General features: G+C 41.0%; 1 protein-coding gene across 4 annotated transcripts in view; it reads right to left on the bottom strand.

Moving 5' to 3' along the window:
- Positions 1-12,279, bottom strand: part of LOC126481027 (titin) — an 804,028-nt gene that overhangs the window by 167,043 nt on the left and 624,706 nt on the right. For all 4 annotated transcript variants that reach the window (XM_050104491.1, XM_050104492.1, XM_050104490.1 and 1 more), the window contains 3 exons: positions 11,942-12,214; positions 6,754-6,931; positions 2,674-2,891 (listed from right to left, as the gene is read on the bottom strand). In XM_050104491.1, coding sequence (XP_049960448.1) covers positions 2,674-2,891; positions 6,754-6,931; positions 11,942-12,214 — 669 coding nt within the window. The remainder of the gene's footprint in view (positions 1-2,673; positions 2,892-6,753; positions 6,932-11,941; positions 12,215-12,279) is intronic.

Below are 12,279 nucleotides of genomic sequence, written 5' to 3'. Positions count from 1 at the left end.
CTCACCGAGAGCTCCATGAGACACTGCACTTCCATCAGCTGCTCACTTCGCAGTATCTGCATGTTATTACCTGCGAGCCCACTGTTTTGAGGGACTGTGCCTTAGCAGCACCTTGCTGTTCATCAGTGGACTGTCTACGAGCACCCAGCCTCGTGCGACTGTGTCGTGATTTATCCTTCCTGCTCCATACCACTTTGATGTTTGCTGACTTTGTTGTAGTGTGCACCTGTTAGGCACTGTCGAGGGTCGACATTTCTATTATCGAGTTCTGCAGACAGTTGTAGTCTTGTTAATAATTACTTGTTATTGCAAAGTGTTTATCTCACTACTGAGAGTTAATCCCTCAGCTAAGGACACTTTAGGTGTGACTACCAATCATCTGTCCACCAAGATGAATGGCCACCACCAAACTGCTGGAAAGAACAGTTTCAATACCTGCTTTACAGCCTGGGCCATCTGGATCCTCTCCTCCACCATCAGCTTCTCTGAACTATGCTGATGGAAGGTGTCCTTGCAACACATCCTTCGTTTCCCTAACAATCCTGGTCTCAGTCTCCGGTAACTCACTGTCTCCACACCCTCCGTGCAACAGTTTCCCCTCCCTCCATTCCATCACGTCACCCAAGTTCGTGTCCTGACATCACTTTCAGTGTGTGCTGATACCCAGGTATCACATGCCATGTCTCTCCTGTGAACCTGCCACCCCTCCCTCCTGCATTCCTTGCCAGCAAACTGCCTGCCTCCCTCCAAGCTGCTAGCCACCCACCTCAACCTGTTTTCCTGCCTGCTACCTCTCTCTCCCTCAATCCACTGCACCCAACACAATCGCCACTCCCTTCTGAGTGTATTTATACTATAGCTTGAGAAAGGATTACTCCAAATGCTAACAAGTTTTCTTTTTTTCTTTGTGTGCCTGTCGATGACACAACACTTCTGCTTTTTTGTGAGTGGTCTACTCTACACCTACAATATTTACATATTAAAAACTATAAAGTTTAGATGTATGGACAGAACAAAATTTCATGATGCACTCTTTAGGATCATATCAAACAGCAAAACATCATCACACACTGACTGGCAAAGACTGGCCTGTGCTATGTTCAGTGGTGGAAGTAGAACACTTTCTACTGTGTCATTTGGTGGGAGAGAACAAGCACACTGGATTATCTAAATAGACTGAAAATAAAGGATGCACAAAAAATCACACAAATACGTTGAAACATGGTGGACACTCAAAATTAATGAAAGGTAGATGTACATAAAATAGGACTATAAAAACAGTACTAAGTGAGCTTGACCTTAATTGAAATGAATGTTGTGTTGTTGTTGTGGTCTTCAGTCCTGAGACTGGTTGGATGCAGCTCTCCATGCTACTCTATCCTGTGCAAGCTTCTTCATCTCCCAGTACCTACTGCAACCTACATCCTTCTGAATCTGTTTAGTGTATTCATCTCTTGGTCTCCCTCTACGGGTTTTACCCTGCATGCTGCCCCCCCCCCCCCCCCAATACTAAATTGGTGATCCCTTGATGCCTCAGAATATGTCCTACCAAGCAGCCCCTTCTTCTAGTCAAGTTGTGCCACAAATTTCTCTTCTCCCCAATTCTATTCAATACCTCCTCATTAGTTGTGATCTAACCATCTTCAGCATTCTTCTGTAGCATCACATTTCAAATGCTCCTATTCTCTTATTGTCTAAACTATTTATTGTCCACGTTTCACTTCCATACATGGCTACAATCCACACTAATACTTTCAGAAAAAACTTCCTGACACTTAAATCTATACTCTATTTTAACAAATTTCTCTTCTTCAGAAACGCTTTGCTTGCCATTGCCAGTCTACATTTTATATCCTCTCTATTTCGACCATCACCAGTTATTTTACTCCCCAAATAGCAAAACTCCTTTACCACGTTATGCGTCTCATTTCCTAATCTAATTCCCTCAGCATCACCCAACTTAATTTGACTACATTCCATTTTCCTCATTTTGCTTTTGTTGATGTTCATCTTATATCCTCCGTTCAAGACACTGTTCATTCCATTCAACTGCTCTTAAAGGTCCTTTGCTGTCTCTGACAGAATTACAATGTCATCGGCGAACCTCAAAGTTTTTATTTCTTCTCCATGGATTTTAATCCCTACTCCGAATTTTTCTTTTGTTTCCTTTACTGCTTGCTCAATATACAGGTTGAATAACACCAGGTATAGGCTACAACCCTGTCTCACTGCTTCCGTTTCACACCCCTCAACTCTTATAACTGCCATCTGGTTTCTGTAAATAGCCTTTTGCTCCCTGTATTTTACCCCTGCCACCTTCAGAATTTGAAAGAGAGTATTCCAGTCAGCATTGTAAAAAGCTTTCTCTAAGTCTACAAATGCTAGATTTTGGTAGTATTCTGGTCGAACATCTGTAATAATTCACAGGAGACTGTAGTGGAATGACAGAAGCAAATAAGACTGTTCTGCCAATCTGTAGTATTTAAAATTACAATGAATTCATTTATCACATGTTCAAATAGATGCATAATTTTACATCAATGATCTGTTATCTTCTTTGCTCCCCCATCCAGTGTGAGACCTGTAGCTACATGTTCCACATACATGAAACATCTTTGGGTGCCCACACTGTCAATGGAATTTACTGAATATTGCTATGATAAACGTACGCACCTGAACTGGAGGTTTGCCACCAGACTGCTTGAAAGACTCCTGTGACTCAGAAGAATAACTGTGCACTTCTACTTTCGGCTCTGTGCCTGTAGTCAAGGTTGATGATGTCACCTGACTTGTAGATGACTGCATAAATACAGATCTCTTCACACTGAAAGATGAAGATTCTATTTGCTCTGAAATGTTGCTGTTCAGCAGTGAAGGCAGAGTAGGCGGATCTGAAAATAATAACAAAAAATTAAAAATAAGAAAGAAATCTGTGTCATCAACAGGTTGGTCTTAAGCTGGCTGTTGTGGTCTTCAGTCTGAATACTGGTTTGATGCAGTTCTCCATGCTATTCTATCCTGTGCAGGCATCTTCATATCTGAATAACTACTGCAATCTACATCCATTTTGCCCTGCTTGCTGTATTCACCTCTTGGTCTCCCTCTATGATTTTTACCAAACACTTGCCTCCAATACCAAATTGACAATTCCTTGCTGCCTCAGAATGTGTTGTATCAACTGATCCCTTCTTTTAGAAAAGTTGTACCATAAATTTCTTTTTCTCCAGTTCGATTCAGTACCACTTCATTAACCTAATCTTCAGCATTCTTCTATAGCACCGCATTCCAAAAGCTTCTATTCCATTCTTGCCTGTACTGCTTGTTATTCACGTTTCATTTATGTACAAGGCTACACTTTGGAAAAATACCTTAAAAAAACTTCATACATACATACATAGATACACATACATATCAGCAATTATGGACCCTGATCATATGCTGATCTTACAATTTTGCTCCACATGTGGTGATCTTGTGCACTTTGGATATAGTTCTCATGGACACCCAATCACTGAAGATCCTTCTGCCATTCATCCTCCCATCACTTCCTTGGTTTTGCAATTGCACAAGTTCCATTAGGTTTTCCTGTAAGCACAACCTTAGCCTGGCACTTTTCTGTCCTCCTGGTGATAAGCCCTACCAGGCATATTCTCCACACATTCATTTTTTGCACAATGTTCACTTGTTGCACTAGGTCGTACAGTTCCTGGTTCTTTCTACATCTCTTCATGGACTTCCTAACACTTAATTTAATATTCACACATTCTTTCAGTATTTTCATCAGCACCGGTGCTAGCTAGTATATAAACCTGTACTACTGTGTTGGGCATTGGCTTCTTGTCTATCCTGGTTACAATAATGTGTTAGCTATGCTGTTCACAATAGCTTACCCACAATTCTATTTTCTTATTCATTATCATGCCTACTCATATATTACCCGTATTGGATCTTGTATATATCACCCTGTACTTACCTGACCAGAAGTCACGTTCTCCCTGTCTCCACACTTCGAAAATTCTCATTCTATCTAACTTCAGCCTATGCGTTTCCCTTTTTAAATTCTCCAACCTGCCTACTCAATTAATGGATCTAACATTGTACGATCTGATTATAAAATGCCAGTCTCGTTTTTCCTGAAGACGATGTCTTCGTGAGTAGTCCCTGCCAAGAGATCCAAACGGAAGACTATTTTACCTCCAGATTATTTTTATCCAAGAGGATGATATCATCATTTAACCACAGAGAATAGATGCTTGTCCTCAAGAAAAACAATGAATGCAGTCTACACTTGGTTTCAGCCATTTGCAGCACCAGCTCAGCAAGGTAATGTTGGCAAATGTTACAAGGCCAGATCAGTCAGCTGTCCAGACTGTTGTCGCAACAGCTACAAAGGGGCCTGCTGCCTGTCTTGAGAAACCATATGTTTCTCCACAGGTACTCCTTCATTGTGGTTGCACCTGTAGTATGGCTATTTGTATCATTGACGCACTCAAGCCACCCCACATCAGCAAAGTCCATGGTTACTACAAGAGGCCCAGGGTTCATAAAGGAAGCATTCTTTCCACCATAACATTATATCAATATTAAGTAAATACTGCACTGCTATCAGTGTTATTACATGACAAGAATTACCTCTAACACAGAAACAATGATACACATTAATATGAAATGCAGCAACAAAAATATGAAAGTATCATGATAAAATTTGATCCACACTTCAGTAACATGGAACATTGGTTGCAGAAAGCAATGGCAGATGCACAAAATATTAACATTTCTAAATGTTGCCTCTGTTTCAGTTTTCATATTCTCAACTGATGAATCTTCAGTCACCACAGATACCCAACAAGCTGAGAAATATATCCTCACTCAACTGACTTTTAGCACACAAACATGTTTTTTTTTTAGCTATTACTCATAGTTATAAATACATTATCACCAACAATAAACATATCACTTTCTCTGTAGTATTGTAGCTAATTGCTTTTAACTTTATGACCATCTACCTAATTTCCCCACAATAGAAGAACATAAGCCAAAGCAAAAAATGGAAAATCCAGGATGGGATGTAACAATATTGTGAAAAGGATAGTTGCTACTCACCATGTAGTGGAGATGCTGAGTCTCAGATAGACCCAACAAAAAGACTGTCACAAGAAAAGCTTTCAGCCAACAAGACCTTTGTACACACACACACACACACACACACACACACACACACACACACACACACACATGGCCACAGTCTCTGGCAGCTGAAGCCACACTACGAGCAGCATCAGCAGCAGCAGCAGTGCATGATGGGAGACGCAACTGGCTGGGGGTAAGGAGGAGGCTGGGGTAGGGAGGGGGAGCGATAGCAAGGTAGGGGTGGGGGACAATGAAGTGCTCTTGGGGAGCATGAAGGGATGAGGTGGAGAGAGGATGGGGCAGCTAGATGCTGTCGGCACGTTAGACAGAGGGTGGGGGAGAGATGGAGGGGGCGTTAAGGGGGGGGGGGCAAGGGTTGCAGAAAAGAAGAAAAGTAAAAAGACTGGGTGCGCTGGTGGAATAGAGGGCTGTGTAGTGCTGGAATGGGAACAGGGAAGGGGGTCGATGGGTGAGGACAATGACAAATGATGGTTGCGGCCAGGAGGGTTAGGGGAACGTATGATATATCACATGGAGAGTTCCCAGCTGTGCAGTTCAGAAAAGCTGGTGTTAGTGGGAAGTATCCATATGGCACAGGCTGTGAAGCAGTCACTGAAATGAAGAATGTCATGTTGGGGAGCACGCGCAGCAACAGGGTATTCCAGTTGTTTCTTGGCCATAGTTTCTACAACCAACAAGCTGTCTGTCCAACAAACTGTGGCCAAGAAACAACAGGACCACCCTGTTACCGAGTACAATGCCCAACTTGAGTTCTTCTTTTCAATGACTGCTTCACAGCCTCCACCAGATGGATCCTTCCCACCAACACCAGCTTTTCTGAATTGCATAGGTGGACACTCTCCCTGCAATACATCTGACATTTCCGTACCCCTCCTGCCCTCAACCTTTGTTAGTCATTTTCCTCACCTGTCTAGCCCCTTCCCTGTTTCCATTCCAGCATTACATAGCCATCTATTCCACCAGTGCACCCAGTCTTTTTACTTCTCTCCTCTTTTGGTCCCCCCTCCAACACCTCTCCCCCACCCTCCGCCTAATTTCCCGACTGCACCTAGCTACCCTACCCTCTCTCCAACTCATCCCTGCATGCTCCCCAGCAGCACTTCATCGTCCACCACCCCTATCCTGCTATCCCTCCCCCACCCTGCTGCGTCTCCCGTCACGCACTACTGCTGCTGCTCATAGTGTGGCTTCAGCTGCCAGAGAACGTGGTCATGAGTGTACGAGTTAGTTAGTGTGTGTGTGTGTGTGTGTGTGTGTGTGTGTGTGTGTGTGTTCTATTTTTGACAAAGGCTTTGTTGACAAAAAGTTTTTTGTGACAGACTTTTCGTTTTGCCAATCTGTCACTCAACTTCTCTGCTATATGGAGAATAGCAACTCCCCTTTTCATAATTTTATTACAAGCCAAAGTAACTGGTTTATAACACATTAACTGAACTTCTGTAATCCATAACGTTTGAGAATTGGAAAAAAATAACACTTCAAAAATATTTCCCTGTTGTGAAGGACTTAATGCTGATTTTTTTCCGTGTGACCTCAGTGGCTGATGTGTGTTAAATCTAATTACATATATTTACAAAAACATTCACATTTTGTTTAACTAACCTTGTACGGTGAGTAAAGCCAGACAGGTTGCTTTTCCCACTTCATTTTCTGCAACACAAGCCACTTTGCCAGCATGACTGTTTGCCACACAAGGAATTGTTAGCACCTGACGCTCGCCACTTGTTGAGACTAGAAAATCCTTTCCAGATACGGGTTCATCATTGAAATACCATTTGACCTAGAAATTTAAAAAAAATTATCAACTGAAGGCAATTATGAAGATCACAGTTCTGTTGTAGATCTTAATTTTTCTTCCCTCTGCCCAGTAAACTAATTACTAAGCTACTGTTTAAGATATAATTTCAGCCGTGGCACAGCTTAGCACTATAACAGAGAGGAAACATTATCACAGAGGGGAGCACCACCAGGTTCAACTGATGACTGATCCACAAACATAATTTATTTCTAGTACCACAGATCCACCTACAAATTAAAGATAAATTGTTACACCAATATGAGAAAACATGTATATAAATATATAAACAATAACCTAAATAATCACAAAAAATTATTTAAATAACTTAACCTGACTACAGCCTATAATATTTTATACCATATTGATGAAGTCTGTCAGAACACTACCATCTTTCGTCATATACAAAATCCTTTTTTTATTATTTCTTGTGAAAGACAGCTGTAGCCCTGGCAGAAGTAACATGATGGAATATCTTTCTTGTAGTAACATAGCAATTTTTTACAGTACCTTTGGTGCAAATTATCTACATACCATCTGTAAGTCATATCATCTCACAGAACGAAAACTGCTGCGCATTACAGTTGCAACATCATGAAAGGTGAAATGCAAAGGGGGGGCACACACACACACACACACACACACACACACACACACACACACACACACACACACAAACTAGCGTGAAAAGTACTATGTGCAACTACGCAAGGCAGGCAGCTGTAACACCAATTACATTCTCTACACTGGTGGCGATCAACCCGGTCCCTACTGCCCATTAGTGAGCATTCCAGCTTTCGTGGTGGTTGTTGTGGTCTTCAGTCCTGAGGCTGGTTTGATGCAGCTCTCCATGCTATTCTATCCTGTGCAAGCTTCTTCATCTCCCAGTACCTACTGCAGCCTACATCCTTCTGAATCTGCTTAGTGTATTCATCTCTTGGTCTCCCTCTACGACTTTTACCCTCCACACTGCCCTCCAATACTAAATTGGTGATCCCTCGATGTCTCAGAACATTTCCTACCAACCAATCCCTTCTTCTAGTCAAGTTGTGCCACAAGCTCCTCTTCTCCCCAATTCTATTCAATACCTCCTCATTAGTTATGTGATCTACCCATCTAATCTTCATCATTCTTCTGCAGCACCAGATTTTGAAAGCTTCTATTCTCTTTTTGTCTAAACTATTTATCGTCCACGTTTCACTTCCACACATGGCTACACTCCATACAAATACTTTCAGAAACGACTTCCTGACATTTAAATCTATACTCGATGTTAACAAATTTTTCTTCTTCAGAAACGCTTTCCTTGCCATTGCCAGTCTACTTCGACCATCATCAGTTATTTTGCTCCCCAAATAGCAAAACTCCTTTACTACTTTAAGTGTCTCATTTCCTAATCTAATTCCCTCAGCATCACCTGACTTAATTCGACTACATTCCACTATCCCTGTTTTGCTCTTGTTGATGTTCATCTTATACCCTCCTTTCAAGACACAGTCCATTCCGTTCAACTGCTCTTCCAAGTCCTTTGCTGTCTCTGACAGAATTACAATGTCATCGGCGAACCTCAAAGTTTTTATTTCTTCTCCATGGATTTTAATACCTACTCCGAATTTTTCTTTTGTTTCCTTTACTGCTTGCTCAATATACAGATTGAATAACATTGGGGATAGGCTACAACCCTGTCTCACTCCCTTCACAACTACTGCTTCCCTTTCATACCCCTCGACTCTTATAACTGCCATCTGGTTTCTGTACAAATTGTAAATAGCCTCTCGCTCCCTGTATTTTACCCCTGCCACCTTCAGAATTTAAAAGAGAGTATTCCAGTCAACATTGTCAAAAGCTTTTTCTAAGTCAGCAAATGCGAGAAATGTAGGTTTGCCTTTCCTTAATCTTTCTTCTAAGATAAGTTGTAGGGTCAGTATTGCCTCATGTGTTCCAAATTTCTACGGAATCCAAACTGATCTTCCCAAAGGTCGGCTTCTACCAGTTTTTCCATTTGTCTGTAAAGAATTCGCATTAGTATTTTGCAGCTGTGACTTATTAAACTGATAGTTCGGTAATTTTCACATCTGTCAACACCTGCTTTCTTTGGGATTGGAATTATTATATTCTTCTTGTAGTCTGAGGGTATTTCGCCTGTCTCATAAATCTTACTCACCAGATGGTAGGGTTTTGTCAGGACTGGCTCTCTAAGGCTGTCAGTAGTTCTAATGGAATGTTGTCTACTCCGGGGGCCTTGTTTCGACTCACGTCCTTCAGTGCTCTGTCAAACTCTTCACGCAGTATCATACCTCCCATTTCATCTGCATCTACATCCTCTTCCATTTGCATAATATTGTCCTCAAGTACATCGCTTTGTTTACACCCCCTATATATTCCTTCCACCTATCTGCTTTCCCTTCTTTGCTTAGAACTGGGTTTCCATCAAAGCTCTTGATATTCATGCAAGTGGTTCTCCTTACTCCAAAGGTCTCTTTAATTTTCCTGCAGGCAGTACACAGTTTCAGGGAGAGCGTAAGGGAACAATTGACAGGGATGAGGGAAAGAAATACAGTAGAAGAAGAATGGGTAGCTTTGAGGGATGAAGTAGTGAATGCAGCAGAGGATCAAGTAGGTAAAAACACAAGGGCTAGTAGAAATCCTTGGGTAACAGAAGAAATATTGAATTTAATTGATGAAAGGAGAAAATATAAAAATGTAGTAAATGAAGCAGGCAAAAAGGAATACAAACGTCTCAAAAATGAGATCGACAGGAAGTGCAAAATGGCTAAGCAAAATGGCTAAGCTAGAGGACAAATGTAAGGATGTACAGGCTTATCTCACTAGGGGTGAGAAAATTAAAGAGACTTTTGGAGAAAAAAGAACCACTTGTATGAATATCAAGAGCTCAGATGGCAACCCAGTTCTAAGCAATGAAGGGAAAGCAGAAAGGTGGAAGGAGTATATAGAGGGTCTATACAAGGGCGATGTACTTGAGGACAATATTATGGAAATGGTAGAGGATGTAGATCAGATGAAATGGGAGATATGATACTGCGCGAAGAGTTTGACAGAGCACTGAAAACCTGAGTTGAAACAAGGCCCCGGGAGTAGACAACATTCCGTTGGAACTACTAACGGCCTTGGGAGAGCCAGTCCTGACAAAACTCTACCATCTGGTGAGCAAGATTTATGAGACAAGCTAAATACCCTCAGACTTCAAGAAGAATATAATAATCCCAATTCCAAAGAAAGCAGGTGTTGACAGATGTGAAAATTACCGAACTATCGGTTTAATAAGTCACGGCTGCAAAATACTAACGGAAATTCTTTACAGACGAATGGAAAAACTAGTAGAAGCTGACCTCGGGGAAGATCAGTTTGGATTCCGTAGAAATATTGGCACACATGAGGCAATACTGACCTTATGACTTATCTTAGAAGAAAGATTAAGCAAAGGCAAACCTACATTTCTAGCATTTGCTGACTTAGAGAAAGGTTTTGACAGTGTTGACTGGAATACTCTCTTTTAAATTCTGAAGGTGGCAGGGGTAAAATACAGGAAGCAAAAGGCTATTTACAATTTGTACAGAAACCAGATGACAGTTATAAGAGTCGAGGGGCATGAAAGGGAAGCAGTGGTTGGGAAGGGAGTGAGACAGGGTTGTAGCCTGTCCCCGATGTTATTCAATCTGTATATTGAGCAAGCAGTAAAGGAAACAAAAGAAAAATTCGGAGTAGGTATTAAAATCCATGGAGAAGAAATAAAAACTTGAGGTTCGCCGATGACATTGTAATTCTGTCAGAGACAGCAAAGGACTTGGAAGAAGAGCAGTTAAATGGAATGGACAGAGTCTTGAAAGGAGGATATAAGATGAACATCAACAAAAGCCAAACGAGGATAATGGAATGTAGTAGAATTAAGTCGGGTGATGCTGAGGGAATTAGATTAAGAAATGAGACACTTAAAGAAGTAAAGGAATTTTGCTATTTGCAGAGCAAGATAGCTGATGATGGTCGAAGTAGAGAGGATATAAAATGTAGACTGGCAATGGCAAGGAAATTGTTTCTGAAGAAGAGAAATTTGTTAACATTTAGAATAGATTTAAGTGTCAGGAAGTCATTTCTGAAAGTATTTGTATGGAGTGTAGCCATGTATGGAAGAGAAATGTGGACAATAAATAGTTTGGGCAAGAAGAGAATAGAAGCTTTTGAAATGTGGTGCTACAGAAGAATGCTGAAGATTAGATGGGTAGATCACATAACTAATGAGGAGGTGTTGAATAGGATTGGGGAGAAGAGGAGTTTGTGGCATAACTTGACTAGAAGAACGGATCGGTTGGTAGGACATGTTGTGAGGCATCAAGGGATCACCAATTTAGTATTGGAGGGCATTGTGGATGGTAAAAATTGTAGAGGGAGACAAAGAGATGAACACACTAAGCAGATTCAGAAGGATGTAGGTTGCAGTAGGTACTGGGAGATGAAGAAGCTTGCACAGGATAGAGTAGCATGGAGAGCTGCATCAAACCAGTCTCAGGACTGAAGACCACAACAGCAGCAGCAACAACAACAACAACAAGCATTTCACTAAAAGTTTAGCCTTATTTGAAATTGATTTTATCACTACTTTTTGTACCCCATCAGTTAGGCACGAGTGGAACAAGTTGTTCAACAAAAAAACATCTTATTCTACCTTATTTAGTAGAATCTTATGGTTAACGGTATCAAAACACTTATGTCAGATCTAAGAATATATCTATGATCCTCTCATCCTTGTCAAGAGGACAAAGTGTCACTTTTTCTAATTCTACTATGGCTGACTTTGTACATCTACTCAGTTGGTATCCCATTTTATGAAGACTATCAATTATTCAAACACGTACTCAGAAGGGAACAATTTGCTATTCCCCCAACACAGAAAGAGAGAAGTTGTTTCTCATAACAAATTACACTACATGGTATAAAATGAAGTAGAATACAAACAGATCACAAAGATATACAGCCTACCTTTGGAGTTGGTTTACCAGTAACTATACACTCAAACTTAGTTGAATCTCCAGCATAAGCTGTCCTGTCTGCAAATAATTCCTTGAATGCAGGGAAAACTTGTTTATCCACTTTGCTTCTCACTTCTGTTATTCCAGAAGATTTAATTATGAGGTTTGAGAAGCATTTTGCTTCTCCATTTTTATTAGTGGCCTTCACTGTATAAACTCCTTTGTCCTCAGGAGATGTAGATTTAATAGTCAGGCTTACATTTCCATCTTTGTCATGCTGAAACTAAAAAGGAACACAAAAAATTCAGTTCTTCTCTACATATTCTGCACACTTGTGGTACTACAGCA

The sequence above is a fragment of the Schistocerca serialis genome, chromosome 5, assembly GCF_023864345.2.
Source record: "Schistocerca serialis cubense isolate TAMUIC-IGC-003099 chromosome 5, iqSchSeri2.2, whole genome shotgun sequence".
Taxonomy (NCBI): Eukaryota; Metazoa; Arthropoda; class Insecta; order Orthoptera; family Acrididae; genus Schistocerca; species Schistocerca serialis.
This window is presented reverse-complemented; position numbering and strand designations above follow the sequence as displayed.